This window comes from Leuciscus leuciscus (genome assembly GCF_965113295.1).
Source record: "Leuciscus leuciscus genome assembly, chromosome: 1".
In the NCBI taxonomy this organism is placed as follows: domain Eukaryota; kingdom Metazoa; phylum Chordata; class Actinopteri; order Cypriniformes; family Leuciscidae; genus Leuciscus; species Leuciscus leuciscus.
The window spans coordinates 71484929-71503638 of NC_138725.1; the positions used below are offsets into that span (position 1 = coordinate 71484929).

The 18710-nt window shown below is 38.2% G+C and overlaps 1 protein-coding gene across 1 annotated transcript; it reads left to right on the forward strand.

Annotated features, from left to right (window-relative positions):
* Window positions 1-221: 221 nt before the first annotated feature.
* LOC309499314 (tripartite motif-containing protein 16-like) lies at window positions 222-17580 on the forward strand (the record flags this gene model as incomplete). The annotated part of the gene is made up of 8 exons (XM_082170545.1): window positions 222-533; window positions 10921-11430; window positions 14854-14949; window positions 15045-15278; window positions 16141-16300; window positions 16762-16809; window positions 17057-17124; window positions 17236-17580. 8 exons carry the CDS (start codon window positions 222-224, stop codon window positions 17578-17580), a joined length of 1773 nt encoding a protein of 590 aa, XP_082026671.1.
* Between the last annotated feature and the right edge of the window lie 1130 nt (window positions 17581-18710).

An 18710-nucleotide genomic window follows, 5' to 3' on the forward strand; every position in this document is an offset into this window, starting at 1 on the left:
CCAACTGAAGGTGTCAACCTAAAAATGGAACTTTTCTACCTGGTTGTGACATGGATTCTATCATGTTTGCCCAGGATTCAAAGCAGAGCTACCCAAGGAAGAACACAGTACAGCAGAGACCAATCGCTTCATCTTAGCTCTGGGAACCTGCCTAGTGTATCAGATATAACCTTACACTTACCAGACTGTATACGAAAGGATTATAGGGCCGGATCCTCGACATGGCAGAGAAAAAAGAGGAAGCGGGGAAAACGCGGAGGCGTCAGACTACGCCTGAGAAAGCAGGGAATGAGACGGATCCCCCTGCCCACGATGATAATGGGGAATGTTCATCCACCCTTAGGAACAAGGTGAATGAACTCCAGGGAAATGTCCAGCTACAGAAGGATTTCATGGAATGCTGCGCCCTGGCCTTCACGGAGAACTGGTTGTCCAACCGGGATCAAGACCGAGACCTGTGGATTGATGGCTTTGGATCACCTGTTCGGATGGACCGGGAGGCCAGTGCAACGGGAAAGACTCTGGGTGGAGGGGTATGTGTGTACTTTAATAGACGGTATTGTACCTCTGTGACAGTTAGAGAAAAAATATGCCTGCCCGATATCGAACTGTGTCTGTGTCATTATGACCATTTTGGGAGTTTCCACAAATTTTCTTAACAGTCGTGTACATACACCCGAGGGCAAATCCCACCACCGCTTGCACTGTGATTTCTGACGTAGTGCAGAAACTACAGTCACTCTCCCCAGACGCGCCAAACTTTATCCTGGGCGACTTTAACCATGTCACCCTGAAAAAGACTTTGAGAGATTTTTACCAGTATGTCACCTGTCCTACCAGGCGAGGAAAGACACTGGATCTTTGCTATGGCACAATAAAGGACACTTATAAATCGATGCCACTCCCCCCACTGGGCTCCGCAGACCATAACTATATACAACTCCTCCCCACTTATCGTACTGTCCTGAGAAGGGAAAAAGTGCAAACCAAGGCAGTACAAGAATGGACTGAGGAATCAGTTATGTGCCTCCAGGAGTGTTACGATTGCACAGACTGGGATATTTTTAAAGAATCCTGCAAGGACTTGGATGAAATGACTGATGCTGTTTGTTCATATGCGGCCTTTTGTTGAGATATGATTATACCCTGCAAACAAGTAAAGATATACCCTAATAATAAACCATGGGTGAATAGGTCTATAAAAGATAGTATACAGAAAAAAAAAGACATGCTCATAAGCAGGGAACTGCCTCTGATCTACATGTAGCCACTAAAGAGCTTAAAGGTGAGATATATAAAGCAAAACAAAGATATAAGTCTACACTTGAAAAAAGTCTTGCTGAAAATAACCTTGGCTCTGCTTGGTCCTGTATGAAAACGATAGCAGGTACCCAGAAGCACAGTAATAGCCATGTCTTTCCAGAGGGTTTTGGATCTGAAGCGGAGCTTGCCAATGCTTTTAACTCTTTTTATACACGTTTTGACAAGTCTGATTTTAGCCAGGAGGTCCAAGGACTCCAACACAAACTCAACGATAATCAATATTTCAACATCACATATAAAGATGTTGAAAATGTCTTTAGTAGGACAAAGATCAATAAAAGTCATGGACCTGATAACATTTGTGGGAGTGTGATCAAAACATGTACAAGAGAGCTGAGTCACATATTCCAATATATTTTTAATAAATCCCTGCAGACGCAACATGTACCAAACATTTGGAAGGATGCGGTAGTGGTCCCAGTTCCAAAATGTAGTAGTTCTAAAACTCTCAGTGATTTTAGACCTGTCGCTCTCACTTCAATTTTAATGAAACATTTTGAAAAATTGATAAGGCCACATATTTTAAAGATAACTGAACATGCATTGGATCCCATGCAATTTGCCTACAAGCCACGCAGGGGTGTAGAAGATGCCACTCTCACTCTGCTTCATTTGCTCCTCAAACATCTTGAGGGAAGTGGGTCCCATGCACAAATTCTTTTTATTGATTTTTCATATGCTTTTAATACAATTCAACCGTATATTTTAGCCAACCGTCTTATTGAGCAATATGATTTTTGTCCTAATCTTGTTGGTTGGATTCTGGATTTTTTAACAAACAGGACACAGAGAGTAAAGGTGAATGGAGCTCTGTCTGGTCAGCTTTGCTCTTCTACAGGTTCACCACAGGGGTGTATACTTTCACCCCTTCTGTTCATTCTATATACAAACATGTGTCAGAGCAAATATGTAAATAGGACCATTATTAAATATGCGGACGACTCCGTTATAGTGAGTCTGCTCCATAAAAATGATAGAGGCCATGGTCCAATAATTGAAGACTTTGTCCAATGGTGCGAGGAGTCACACCTTGAATTGAACATATCCAAAACAAAGGATATGTACATTGATTTTGGAAAAACTCCAGGATATGAGGCTATAACTATAAATGGTCAACTAGTGGATCAAGTACACTCCTATAGATACCTAGGGACAAATATTGACTCTAAATTAAATTTCCAGGAGAATTGTGAGGCTGTCTGTAAAAAAGGACAACAGCATCTATACTGTTTGAGAAAATTATACCATTTCAATATAGACAAGACTATGATGACATTATTCCATCATGCTTTTATTGAAACCATCATATCTTTCTCCCTAGTGGCATGGTTTGGTTGTGTCTCAGTCAAGCACAAGAATCGCCTAAACCAAATTGTAAAATGGGCAAGTAAGCTGACTGGGGAGTCCCAGCTGCACCCCACATCCCTGTATGCTAAACAACTACAGCGGCTAGCTATAGCTATCAAAAAAGATAGCCTACTGTACATCCTCTGAATAGGGAATTCCAGTATCTCCCGTCTGGACGGAGGCTAAAAGTTCCTGGTTACAGAACCACAAGATTTAAAAACAGTTTTGTACCAGCGGCAATCACTCTGTTAAACAAACTGTAAAATGATTTGCACAAAACGCACAAGCACTCTGGTCATGTACTGTTCTCTGTTGCTCCTTTTTTGTTTTACTAGGCTACTTGTTTTTATATGTTTTAATGTTTTGTGTGTTGCATGTTATGTTGTGGTCAACAAAGTTTTAAGGATGTCCTGCCTCTCAGACTGTAAAACTAGTTTACCTACGGGCACCAATAAAGTAGCCTAACCTAACCTAACCTAACCTAACGAGTGATTAGTTATCGAATCATTGGAGTTGGACAAGCGTTACGCTTTCGGCGCCATAGTTAGACTATAGCCTATAGGCAAGTCTTTCAGATTTGATTCACTAATCTTTCAAAAGAGTCATTTATTTGTGAATCGAACTAAACTGACCACCACGCGTTTGCTGCATTACATCTGCAGAGACAACAACTCATTATAGGCCTAGTGACAGTTCACTGGCCAACCATCGATGAGAAGTTAAGCGTCTGTACGATCCAGCCAATGAAATGAGATCTTTTGGAGCCAGGCGGTTTGTTGGCATGTAGTATTTTACTAGATCAATTTATTTGAAAATTAAAATGGATATTTCAAAAAATTTCAAAAAAAAAAGAAAAAAGAAAAAAAGGAAGTAAAACACCCCCAGCACTTAAACGCCATGATAAAACAGCTTCAGGTATCTGTAACTTTTAATCATAGTATATTTCTTATTCGGTTTTACATTGTGTCTGACTCTGATTTACATTTTGAACATCTAACAGTTAACAATTGAGGACACACACACACACACACACACACACACACACACACACACACACACGTACGTATTTAGAGTGGTTATATGTTTGGTTAGTATGGTCTGTGGCAGACTTTTCGTGAAACTAACGAAAATGGTTCCAAACAAAGCATGTTGTTGTGTTCTGCAGCAGCACACAGCGGTGTTTACGGAATGAATTTGCTTGAGTAAATGATTCACTGACGCATTCATAAAAACAGTTTCTTACTTTTCTTTCTGAATGAATAATCTGTTTTGAACGACTCGATTGAATAAATGACTGACCGACTCACTCATTATGGCAGTGGCTTGCCGCCACCTAGTGGCAAAGTACCATTCAAATTTTTTCATCATTTCATATTTCTGTATTCCAAATTTTATATTTGAGACATTAGCCTCATAAGATTATTTATGCAATTTGTAAGTGCTGTGTAAATGCATGTACAAGTGCTCCTTCAAAAATATAAGTGTATAGAGCCCTGCGTTTATAATTGTGTTTGTGTGTGTGTATTATGTATGTGAGTGTATAAATAAGGTAGCCTATAAAATGTAATATATGCATAAAGAATGGGTGAAGATTTTTTTTGTTATTATAGAGATTCTTTATTCACCTTTTTTTATCTATTCTCACAAAAATCATGTTGTTAAGTGATGGCTATTTATTAAAACAATAATAGAGCTGAGCTTGCTATTTGACCATGTCTCAGATGAGTCAGCAAGGAAAGAAGAGGCTTTAGAAGGTGAAAGGGATGATCTAGGAACACTGGAGACAGGCCCAAAACACGTGAAGCTCCAGCAGTTTCCCTTTACCCAATCTGGAACACAGCAGAGAGCTTTTAATAAGACTTGGCCGGATGAATTTCAGTGGCTTGAGGATTCCGTATCCAGAAATTCTGCATTCTGCTTTTCTTGTCGTCTCTTTGGGAAGCATCATATCCGAAACAGCAAAGACACATTAACAAGTGCAGGTTTCTCCAACTGGAAAAAGGCTTTAGAATCATTCAGAGAGCATGAACAAAGTAGTCTTCGTAAGGCTTCCATGACATGCTGGAAGAGCTACAAAACAACTCAAACACATGGAGATATTACAGAACAGCTTCATAGAGCCAGTGTAGGAGAAATAACTGAGAGACGTGAATACCTCCATCGTGTTGTTGCTGTGACGTCATTTCTGGGGAAGCAGGGGATTGCAGTCCGTGGACATGATGAACAGAGCCAGAGTCAAAATCAGGGAAACTTCCTTGAGTGCATGAAACTTCTCACACAGTTTGACCCATTTCTACAGCAGTACAACGCTCCATCCCATGCTCCCTACCTGTCTCACTCATCGCTAAATGAAATGATTGCATGTATTTCAGAAGAGGTCACAGAAAGCATCATAAAAGAAATGAGAAATTCAAAGATGTGTGGTCTGATGGCAGATGAGGCACGGGACAGGCACTCTGAACAACTGGCAGTATGTGTGCGTTACGTTACGTCTGAGGGCAGAATCAAGGAAAATGTGCTTGGTTTCAGCAAACTGTTTGCTTTTGATGCACAATCCATCACTGGTGCAATAGAGCAAACATTGAAATCACATAAAATTGACCATCTTCTGTGTGTTGCACATGCATATGACGGAGCTGCAGTCATGAGAGGAGCTGTGAGGGGCGTACAGGCCCGTTTCAGAGAACGTCACCCAGAAGCGGCGTACCTTCACTGTTATGTACATGAATTAAATCTTGTGCTGTGCCATGCATGCAAGGCAATACCAGAAGCCACCAACTTTTTTGATTTACTGGAGAGCCTTTATTCATTTTTCAGTGCATCTCTAGTTAATCACCAAAAGTTTACTGATGTTCAAAAACAGCTTGGACTACAATCATCTGAGCTGGTACAGCTGTCAACAACACGTTGGGCATGTCAGGTGAAGTCTGTGAGAGCTGTAATTGACCATTTCTGTGCTATTCTGCAATGTCTTGACAAAATTACAACACCAATGGCTGTAGGCCTCCGGTCCAAACTCAGCAACTTTAACACTGTCTACATGATGTTTCATAGACTTCTATCCATCACTGAAGGCCTCCACAAATTCCTGCAGAGGGGAAACCATAGACCTGGGACAAGCAGTTCAATACAAAACAGCGACTCTCTTAAAGAACAACGCTCAGCTCAGAGAGATACAGAGTTATGTTCAAAAACAAAGGCCTTGTGTGAGGTAAATAACATCCAGAACCTTCTGCAGGTTTTAGACAGAAACAGAAGAGGCTTGATGATTAGTGGTTTATTGGTGGATTATTGGTGGAAACAGCATGTAGGACAACCTCAGAAATCAGTTCTTCACATGACCACATGTGTACATTGTACTACCCTTGCCTTGACCGAATGATGCAAGAGATTGACAACCGTTTCTCAGGAGTAGGAGGAGATCTTATGAAGGGCATTCAAGCCTGCCATCCAGCATCAGACAGCTTTCTTGATGAAGACTCTCTCAAGATTCTTGCCAGACATTATAAAATAGAGTTGCAGTCAGAGGAGCTCCTGGTGGCAAATAACTTCTTGAACAGAAGGAAGGAGAAAGAAGTAATTCCTGACAGTTATTTAGTGTGTTCAAGATGCTAAATACTGACATGTTCCCCAGCAGCCCAAATCAAAAGGAGAGCTGTTATGATGATGAGAAGATTTACCTTGTTTAAAAAAAAAAAAAAAAAAACGAATTCAAAACATTTTATTTAAAGTTTATCCCTTGTATCCTGACACATACATGGATTTCTCTGGGCTAAGCCCCGGATATCCACTCACCCTAGAACCTAGAAAAATAAGATTTATTTAGTTGCAACACTCCTGTGGGGAGCTCTGAAACGGAGAAGCGTTATAGATAAGTGCAGCTTATTAATCTTTATCTTGTGTTCTTGAATGTTACATAATCTGCTTTAGAGCAGGTGCTCTTTAGAGTGAGAGAAAAATATTAAAGCGAATAATATCACTATAATGTGATTAAAATGGTAGTACTTCACATGTTACTGCAGTCGGGATGTTACTATGATTATAAGCGAACATGAACTGAAGTTTCATCTGAACGTTTGGAATCTGATACCAAAACTTTTACAGTCTTAGTAACGCTTTACAATAAGGTTTCATTTGTTAATATTAGTTAACAACATTAGTTAACATAGACTTAGAATGCAGAATACTTCAGAATTGATAAATCTTAGTTAATTTTCACTTTGACATTCACTAATATATTATTAAAATCAAAGGTTGTATTTTTTAACATTAGTTAATGCACTGTGAACTAACAAGAACACATGATGAACATTTGTATTTTTATAAACTAATGTTAACAAAGATGAATAAATACTGTAATAAAACATTGGTAATGTTATTAACACATTAACTAATGTTAACAAATCAGACCTTATTGTAAAGTGTTACCCATATTTTACACGAAACTGCTGTGTAAACTCGGGCAATAACATTTATCAAACCTATGCATGCTTCAGATTTAATAATGACCTCGAAATATGTATTCCTTGATTCAAAAGATGCAGTTCAGAGAAACCCTCACGGCTAATGCTGCTGAAATGGAGATCGAGGGATCATGAACTGGCAGCAGATCGAGGGGCCGACACAAGATAAGTCTTCCTAGTGTTGATCAGGAGGCAGACACACTCTGTCAGTTTAAATCTATATTAAAAACACACCTCTATAACCTAGCATAAACATAACACACTATCACATTTCTATAATTCAAATCCCTTACAGTATTCTTAGGCTGCATAAATTAGGTCAAGCAAAACCGGAAACACTTCCCATAACACCGAATGTACTTATTACATCAAAGAAGAATGTAATCTACGCTAATATTAGTCTCTGTCTCATTCTCATCCCAAGGTTACTGTAGTCAGCCAGATCTAGTCCATATCCAGACCAGATGGTGGACCTGCTCCCTAAGATGACCACAACAGCCCTGAATGCCAGACGAGAACATCACAACTAGACGAGACCTAGAAACAAACGCCGTGAAGACCTTGTTGACACAACAGTCCTCGGCACAGTCATCGGATCAGATCCACGAGAACCAGACCAGTCCTCCGCACAGACCCAACGGCCAGCTTCAACTCCCCTCTCACCAACGCCGGCGCGATCTTATGAAGGTAAAGGACTAGCAAAACTGGAGAACATGTAGATGTGAATTTGAAAACTTAAATATTTGTACTTGTACGCTAAAGTTTACATTCAGCTCCAATGTGAAAATCTGTAAAATAAAAATCTGAAGTTGAATGTTGAGATTTGCCTTCGCTAACAACAGTCACAAACCTGTATTCTGAATATGAAGCAGCAGACAAGTAGTTATAAATGTTAAAATGCCATTCACAGAAATACAATGACAGACACAAACTCGTATTCTTTCATTCACATTCGCAGCACAACCTCAATTAGGCATTTGCAACTTCTCAAATCTGTCTTATAATGTCTGCAGATAATGTCAACTTAATAGTCTTTTTATAATTGATATACTTTATACAGTTATTGAACAGAACTGAATCAACACTGGACTGAATTCAGCTGAACAATGACACTATTTTCTTTTTAGAGCAGCTTTACAGCCAAACTGAACTCTGTTTGCATGATTGATCATTTTCATGTTTAACCCTGTAAAGCTGCTTTGAAACAGTTTTTACTGCATATAGCGCTATGTGTTTAAAGGTGACGACATTTGCAAAAGGAAATTATTTAGTGTTAAAGAGAGTGAAAGATAGTTTATGTGTGTGAAAGAGAATGATGTTTTTCTTTTAATCATATACAGTCAATATAATTTACTTGTTATTTTGTGGTTTCAAAAGTGTGTTGTTAATAAATGTTAAAATCATAGTGTTCATTGTTAATACATGTTTATATTAAAGTGTATTTGTTAATTTTATAATAAAAACCCTTAATCTTTTTAAATGGTTGAATTTGTGTTTCACTGCCAGTTTCTGGGCCACATCTGTCCCCGGGGACCCAGCCGACTCTCAGCCAGATCTGTCTTACAGTGCCTGGGCCAGACCTGGGCCATATTGATAAATAAGAGTCATTTTACAGGGTGTGGGCCACATCTGGGCCGGAGGAAATTGTTTGTGTCCGTTTTCAGTGTGTTGTGCCAGTTTTGGGCCGGAGACCCAGCCAGAACTGGGCCAGAATGAAGCAAGGATGAGGCCCAGAGGTGGGCCAGACACATTTTGCTATCTGGGATGTGATCAGGTCTGGACAATACTTTTTTGGAACAGTTATACATTTCTAGTCGTAGTACTTTGTAAAAAATATTTTTTTAAATTACATCCTAAATACTCAAAATAGACAACAAAGATGAGAATCTTTCTGTCTAAGAATGTTTACCTAAAAAAAAAGTAAATATTTCTACCAACTATATATGAATATAAAAGGTTAGATCAAATGTTTTATAAAGCTATTTTTATGTATTTATTTATTTTACATTTAGACACCTACGTTTATGGTACATAGAAGGCCTTGGGACTGAGAAAACACACTGGAGGTGCAGGTTTAATTCTTAAGAAAAGAATGGGCCATTTTTATATTTTGCTCAAATTAATAAACTACTAAAAACAAGCAACATACATAGCAGAGAGCGGGGCACAACCTAACACATTTTGGTTTTGGCTCAAATAAAAAAAAATAAAAAATTAAGTTAGGTTAATACAAAAAATTTACACAAGCAACATAGACATCTCTGCTACGAACACTTAAAGTTTTTTTCTAGGACCTACCATTTACATACAGTTGCACTGAAAGTGACAGAAGTGCAAATGTTACAACTTTTATTACAACTGTTACAACCCATATGCGGGGTTAATTGTAACAGACAGAGGGTTAGTTGTAACACTTGTGTGTAACACACATAATTCAGTACTATTTTATCTGTAACGTTTGATATTGTTTGTGCATCTGTATAGATAGATATCCATACCTCCATCCCTCAGATAGACTGTAAAAAAATATGGACGACACCCCTTCGCTCTCTTCCATTGGTGAGAAGTGAAGCCGCCAGTGTCCCGATATGGCGCTGACATCTTGGGACTTGAGTCTGCGCAGTAGCGATTTCGTGACCAGACCTGCGCAGTAGTGAGCAGGAAGTAAAGCCGTGAAATCAACGCCCCGCCCTCACTCTCGGTGTGAAATAATTAATTATAGAAATTTAGATATTAAATTTAAAGCTCCAATCTCCTCAGTCCTCCGAAGATCCCGAAAAAAAGTCTGTTGGTGCTTCAGTGACTACTTCGCTCAGTTAACCTGTCAATCACAGCTGTCAATCATAACACACCACCATTTTTATAGCATCAAATAACTAAAAACAAGCTTATTTTAAATAATATATTACTACTATTACTACTATTACTATAAATTATATAAACTACAGTAAAAGACAGAAACCACCTTCGGAAAAAAAGATATTTGAAGTGTAATTAAATTGTTTAGTTGGTCTCAAGTCCTGTTGAATAACACGGGGAGGCGGGGCTTATGACCTATACTAGGACCAGTCACCGGGGGGCGATAGATAGAGATATAGGAAAGGGCTGCACAGTTTTGCAATAAATAAATAAATAAAATCATCAAATATTGTAATTGCTATTGAATTATATTTGTGTGTGGTAGCTGCATGCAAAATTATTATTATTAATAATAATAACATTAATAATAATAAAAACAAGCTTAAAATCACAGTTTAAAGGGTTTATTGCATGAAAAACAGGCTATATTCAATGTTTTACTTTTTTAAGCAGAAAAATAAGAAAATTGTGCTAACCTCAGATTAGATCTTGACCACATGTGAACAGGAAGTTGACTATAGACGAAGAAGTCACACAAAGTGGCTATTTGATTTTGTTATGAATCGGTGACAACTTACCCCGCTCTCCCTACTGTATAACACAGAATTTAAGGTATTGATTTCTTCATGTGCTTGGAACTCGTATACTTACAATGTTTTTGACTGCACTAGAGCACATAAACACAGCAGTAAAGTGACTCTCCTTCACCAGGAATGAGGAAGCTGCTTTACAGACACTCCTGTTTTACACACGTCACTCAAACACAGAAGCAGGAAACTATTTCAACTCCTCAGTTCAGAGAAACAGAAACTGAAGTATTGTTGAGCTGTTGTGTGTTTGTGTCTCTCTGTATTCATGCAGTAAAATGGCAGAAGCTAGAATTTCTCAGGATGAGTTCATGTGTTCAGTGTGTCTGGATCTCCTGAAGGATCCAGTGACTATCCACTGTGGACACAGTTACTGTAAGATCTGTATTACAGACTGCTGGGATCAGGAGGATGAGAAGAGAGTCTACAGCTGCCCTCAGTGCAGACAGACCTTCAGTCCAAGACCTGCTTTAGCTAAAAACACCATTCTGGCTGAACTGGTGGAGAAACTGAAGAAGACTAAACTTCCTGCTGACTGTTACGCTGGATCTGGAGACGTGCAGTGTGACGTCTGTACTGGAAGAAAATACAAAGCCGTCAAGTCCTGTCTGGTGTGTCAGGAATCTTACTGTCAAACTCATTTTGACCGTCATGAGGAATTTCCCTCTCGTAAACCACACAAAGTGATTGATGCCACTGGACGACTGCAGGACATGATCTGCCGTAAACATGATAAAGAGCTAGAAATGTTCTGTATCACTGATCAACAGTGCATCTGTGTGTGGTGTAAGGAGAGTGAACATAAAAACCACAACACTGTATCAACTGCAGAACAGAGGACAGAGAAACAGGTATGAACTGAGAGGGATTGATCACACAGAAATGAAAGTGTCTTTATTTACTCACTCATTTACTCAAATTAAGTGTATTGACATGCACTTGTAGTGTACTTCAAATTAAAAGTATATTTTAAAAAAACCTGTACTTGCAGATAATATATTAATGAAATGAAAGGCCACTTAAGTGCACTTAAAGAGAGTCAACTTTCATATTACTGTTTTATAAGTACACTTTATAAAGTACACTTTTTTATAATGTAAAATGAAAGGTTTACTTTAAAGTACATTTTAATAATATTTAATATTTCAATTTAACTCAAAAGAATTATGAAATTACATGATATACTTAAATCTTGCTTAAGTGGGTCAAAAAGTCACTCTTAAAGGGATAGTTCACTTTGAAATTAAATTTTGGTATGTTTTAGCTTACCTCAAGGGCATCCAAGATGTAGGTGTCTTTTTTTCCGCAGTAGTTTCAATTTTGATATTTTTAGTTCAAACCGTTCTTGTCTGTCAGTCATATAATGCAGGTCTATGGTCACTGTCTCAAAGAGCATGCACAGAGTCCAAATTAAAACAATTCCCCATCGTCCAAATTATACAATTCCCCATCGTAAGTACACAGTGATGGCCTTAGACACGAAACGAGCGGTTTGTGTGATAAAAACGAACAGTATCGTTTTTACCTCTTGTACACATCCGAGATCACGTCCGGCGCAGACTAAGCCAGAACGCGCGCACGCATCACACACCAGGAAGCGCGCGCGCCCTCAGATCACTTGGACGTGGTTGTGTTCAAGAGGTAAAAACTATACTGTTCGTTTTCTCACACAAACCGCTCGTTTCGTGTCTTAGGCCATCAATGTGTACTTATGATGGGGAATTGTTTAATTTGGACTCTGTGCATGCTCTTTGAGACAGTGACCATAGACCTGCATTATATGACTGACAGACAAGAACGGTTTGACCTAAAAATATCAAAATTGAAACTACTGCGGAAAAAAAGACACCTACATCTTGGATGCCCTTGAGGTAAGCTAAAACATACCAAAATTTAATTTCAAAGTGAACTATCCCTTTAAGTTCAGCCAATTGCTTTATATGTACATTTAAAGGGACTATGTGTAGCTTTTTAGGTATTTTATTATCTAAAATCAATATTTTTATTCATAAATATGCCCTCAATGGTGTACAAATACCTATGCCAATGATCAGACTAATCCTCGTAAACGAAGAATTTATTATCTTTATATACATGGGACGGGTAAGTCCACGGAGGCTTCCATGTAGTTCCGCCATCTTGAAAAACTATAATAGCAGAGAGGGACAAAAAGTACTAGGCCAACGCGTTTCCACAACGCGTTTTCGTTCAGAACCAGCGTCACGTGACTGAAGCCAGCAGAAGCGGAGGAGCAGAGCAGTGAGAGGCGCTTGTCACTGCACCGGCAAGTTTAAAAGGCTGCACTGCACGGTTATTTATACACCGTTCATTCATACATATGCTGAGTCACAGGATAAGGAGTCCTCGTCGTCGAAAAAGTTCAAAATAGACCGTAAAAGGAAACGTGACCGGAGATTACAAAAACAAGGGTTAATGTCGGGATAGCTAACGCAGGAGAAAGCTTTCAAAAGAGACGCTGAAGTTTCCTGCTTTCTTCTCGACAGGTAAGTCAATGTTACGGCCTTAATTACAAGCTTTTTTTTCATTGCTTGGTTTTGTACTTTATCGCGAAGCAAAGAGGACACGGAGACTGACAGAATAGACAGAGCAGGTTACTTATGATATAAAAAAATCTCAGCTCTCAGATTCTGTCACTTTTATTACGAAATTCAAACAATATATACTGTTTTTGGCGCTTGTAAATGTGACGCGAGTGACACGACGGATCCCTAGCGGCACGTGAACCGATCATCTCTAGCTAGTAAATAAACACAAATGAACAATGTTGAAAGATACAGTACAACTTACCGAAATGTATATTCCTCATACATTATATCGACCAATCAATCAAACAAATGGTAAACAGCTGGAGAACAATTATGTATGTCACAACATTTACCTCAGGAAAGCCATTTAATGACCATAATAAAGGCTAGCAGTTAGTTGGCTAGAAAAAAAGAGCTATAAAGAGTATTTTGCTAAATATGTGTACTATATTACATATTTATTATATTTGTATTTATATCATTAAATAAAGTTATTATAATAATAAAAAACGCATTATGTATCTTTCTGTATGTTTACAGCATTAGGTGAGTTGTTTTTTTCTTGAGAAAAATTAATGCCTATCTTGTGTAGATATCCCCCCCACCCCCCGCTCCTCCATAAATCTCACTCCAAGCAAAACTCAAAAGTTGGCAGCTATGTTATATAGACAGTAGAACATTTATAGTTAAAAGTTAAACAGACTCTTTGATGAATAGCAGCTATTGAGTAAAGTAACGATAGAGAAGGCTCTGATGATGATGATATCTAACAATGCACGTACTTCAAAAAATATAACGAGTAAAGAAGGCATTACTACTAATTACCATAGTTAATGTTTTTCACAGTCAGTAATTGATAACTAACAATCTTTTTTTCGTTGTTTCAAGTTTCAGTTTCACCAAGAAAAACTCGAAGTGCTATTATAAGACATCCTGTCATAGCTTTTTGGTACATAACAGCTACCGTAGATGCAACACGCATTTGAAAAAGTGAGGCGCTGGAGAGCATTATTCATTTGAATGCAAAATACAATTTCACCACTAGATGGGAGAAATTCCTACACAGAGTCCCTTTAAACTAAAATACATTTTCATTTAATAGCAATTAACATGCAATTACGTGTCTGAAAACATTACGTTCAGTTCACACTTATTTCACAATTATATTCTTTTAAAGTATATAATTTCCAAAATATGTGCACTCTGTAAAATTTGCTACTTTTAAAACAGCCACATTTTTAATCACAAATCAAATCATTGATAAACTCATGTATGTGGAGCCAAAATCAAATATGATGACATCAAAAACATCAAACTTCACTGGTGTTTGTGTCATGACATCATGGTGTTTGGTCATGTGACTGTGACATGAAAGAACCAATGAGGTTTGATGTTATTGACGTGTCACCATATTTTATTTGGCCTCTGTAAACCGCTGAGACATTCTTCTAAATATCTTCTGTTGTGTCTCACAATAGACAGAAAGTCATACAGGTTTGGAGCGACATGAGGGAGAGTAAATGATGATACTAATGATATAAAACTAGGCACTGATGAAATACTGCTGACATTCATTTCAGGAAACCATGAATCTGTGGTTTGAACCAGACAGTAAAAACTTACCATGCAAGATCTTTAACCACTTCACCAACTCTGGATTCATGTAACTTTAATGTTTGTATGACAGTAGTTTTATGTGTCATTCCCTGTCATTGGTTTGTCCTCCAGAAACAGCTGAAGGAGACGCAGATGAAGATCCGTCAGAGAATCCAGCAGAGACAGAAAGATCTTCAGCATCTGAGAGAGGCTGTGAAGTCTCATAAGGTGAGTCTGGAGAAGAAGAGAAGTTTGAGACGTCTCAGTTTGGACTCTGTCAGTCGTGCTGAAGCCACTGTGTGATTGTGATGTGTGTGTAACAGCGCTCTGCACAGACAGCAGTGGAGGACAGTGAGAGGATCTTCACTGAGATCATCCGCTCCATTGAGAGAAGCCGCTCTGAGGTCACACAGCGGATCAGAGATCAGGAAAAGACTGCAGTGAGTCGAGCTGAAGGACGACTGGAGCGACTGGAGCAGGAGATCAATGATCTGAGGAGGAGAGACGCTGAGCTGGAGCAGCTTTCACACACACAAGATCACATCCAGTTCCTGCAGGTAACAGAGATCTAGAAGAACAGGATCATAGTGGACTTGAGCAAGATCCTGCTATGACAGAGAAACATTTCATGAGAGCAGAATGAGCCGTTGACTGAGATGTTGTCAGGAATTCAGTCAGATTCAGTCAAGTGTTGTGTTATCATATAATCATCAGTCAGACTCTCATCTGATCATCTTCTGTTTAAAGAGACACACTTACAAAGCCCTGGGAAATTTACCATTAAATATTAACTCATTTTTCCTTCTGGTTTCTTCTGTCTTGATGAAATCAGTGAACTTGATGGTATCAATATCCAGCCAACTAGATTTTCCATCCTCTTTTTAATGAAATCTTTTATTTCTACTAAAATAATTACAGTAATTGGCATCAAAATTGGGTCAGGTGATCTTGAAAGTTGATAATGTTGATAAGATTAAACAATCAATTTTCAATAGAAATCTCATTGAGTATATTTTACTTTAGTGTATTCTGAAATTACATATAAAGATACTTAAATCCTACTTAAGTTGGTCAAAAAGCTCTCTAAATATTAGCTAATTGCATTTAATATAAATTTAGACTATAATTTATTTAAAATAATTATTTTAATTCTAATTCTAAAAAGAATTAAGTGTCTGAAAAAATTACATTCAATCTGCTCTTAAGTATATATATATTTAAATGATATTATTAAGTGTCAAATACTAGAGTTTGTAGCATTAAATGATGAATATGAGGAGAATGTGCTGATTGTGTGAAAGTGCTGGATTGAAGCGAGTCACTGAAGAGAAGTCAAGTCAACAAGAGCCGCTCAGATCTGATATAGTGCAGGTTATTGGCTGAAGTGTGGAGATGAGTTTTGATTTCTGTTTTCTGTAGAGTTTCCAGTCTCTCTCAGCACCTCCTGAATCTACAGACGAACCCGACGTTTCCTTCAGTTCTCTCTCCTCTTTTGATGGCATGAGAGAATCTGTCCGTCAGCTGAGAGACAAACTGGAGGATTTCTGCAAAGAGGAGATCAAGAAGATCTCAGACGGAGGTAAAGTCCTGCGCCTCGTTTATACAGACGTGTGGAGAAAGATCCCAAATCTGAACGTACAACCGTTTCTGAAATGTTTCTATGATTTATAAAACATCCATTTGCACAAAAATGTCCTTAAATGCATCTCAGTTTTAAATCACAGTTATTAATACATTAAATTCAAGTCCATCAAATCCAACTAAAGAACGGCCACAAATATCTCTTGATGGTTCAGAAATACGGACTCATCATCGTGGACAAGCGTTTATATACACATGACGGAGGATGAAATCCATGGAATTTAGGATCAATCCGATGTGTGTGTTTTATAAATGAAGCCCCTGGAGATTATTAATCTGCTCTCAGAAATGAGTCCATCATCTAATATTATAGAACATCTTATTATAAATGTCTCAGAAATGAATGTATTTTATCTTGTCATTTCTCTTCACACTGTTCATGTCTGTTTATTTCCACAGTCACTTTCACCAACATGAATCCCAAGACCAGGAACGACTTCCTACAATGTGAGTCACTAGAAAACAAGCAGAAAAACTCACTGAATGTGTTCATGTTCTTCCTGTAGAAGGAGAAATAAATCATGATAGAAGAGTTTTATAATTGATCATGTAAATGATGATTTGCACAGGATATTTGGTCAGCTGTACTGAGACACTGATGATACATTGAACATTGATTCATGAAGAGTTCAGATACATTAAAAGATCAGACAGATTCATAATTCCTTTTTCTGATGTGTTTTCTCTCCATCAGATTCCCATCAGCTCACTCTGGATCTGAACACAGTGAATAAACACCTCAGTCTGTCTGAGAGGAACAGAGTGATTACTTACACTGACACAGAGCAGCCGTATCCTGATCATCCAGACAGATTTGATTATTATTGGCAGGTGTTGTGTAGAGAGAGTGTGTGTGGACGCTGTTACTGGGAGATTGAGTGGACTGGGAATAGTGGTGTGTATATATCAGTGGCATATAAGAGCATCAGCAGGAAGGGATCGGGTTATGAGTGTTTGTTTGGATTTAATGATCAGTCCTGGAGTTTGGTCTGCTCTTCCTCCAGTTACTCTTTCATACACAGTAACATAGGCACTCCTCTCCCTGTAAAGCCCATCAGCAGAAGAATAGGAGTGTATGTGGATCACAGTGCAGGAACTCTGTCCTTCTACAGCGTCTCTGACACAATGAGCCTCATCCACACAGTCCAGACCACATTCACTCAGACGCTCTATCCTGGGTTTGGGGTTAATTCTGGATCATCAGTGAAACTGTGTTGATGTTTCAGAACAGATTGTAGAGAGATTTTACCCAGAATACTTTGAGCTGCACGTTAAATCAGTGACAGTGAGATACAGAGACTCTTTGTAATGGAAAATTTAGATTTTCATTGATTTGCAGTATTGATTTTCATTTACTTTCAGTAAGACATTGAAATGACCCTTGCTAGACTGTACGTGGTCTGGCCATTGTTGAATAATGTGTGTGTGTTTCTCTTAACACTGGGTAACAGGTGAGACGTCAGGAGGAGACAGATTGAAAAGGGTCAGAGGTCGTCCAATTTAGAACTTGTGAGTTTGTAAGAATAAACTCAGCAGGATTAGATGACTAGCAGAGAAACCTTCCCTTGTTTAGATAAGGGCCTGTAAGCAGAAGACCTTGAAAGCAGTATAAAGACTCCTCTGCCCTCCCTCTCGTCGTCGCACTTGTTCCACAGACTGTACTGGTGACTTCTGTGTGGAAACTGGGCCTTCTTGTAAGAATAAAATACTTTTTAATGATCATTTGAATTTCAGAGTGTCTCTGATAGTTTAATGAATTTTTGCCACAACACTCTTATTTTAATTTTATTTAATATCTTAACAGAAATAACAGAATAAATGTGTGTATTAAATCCTTTACAGTATAGAGACAGTAAGAATTGTGTGTGTGTGTGTGTGTGTGTGTGTGTGTGTGTGTGTGTGTGTGTGTGTGTGTGTGTGTGTGTGTTTATCAAGCTATAATTGTATTGATGGAAATCATATTCATTTAGTTTTTATTGTAGTGACACATAATCCTTTTAATATTACTATTAAAAGTACCTTTCATTTGAAATTATTAAACACAAACAAAATGAAAAGATTAAGGAATACTGAATAATGAAATAAATGGTTGTGAACAATGTAAGGAGTGAAGATGTGGAAAATGACATTAGTAGTGGAGAAAATAGTGCTGGAAAACAATCACAGTTCAAAATGTGAGGAAAATTGTGATGCAGAAGATGAGGGATGAAGAAGCACTTTCTGAGATTTCAGATATTGGGTCACAAGGGATGGAAATCATGAACTCTTTACAAGAAATAAATGACTTTCACTTTTTTTTTTGTTATTTCCAGATATGGAGAAATGTATCAGTGTTGTTGCAAAAAGCA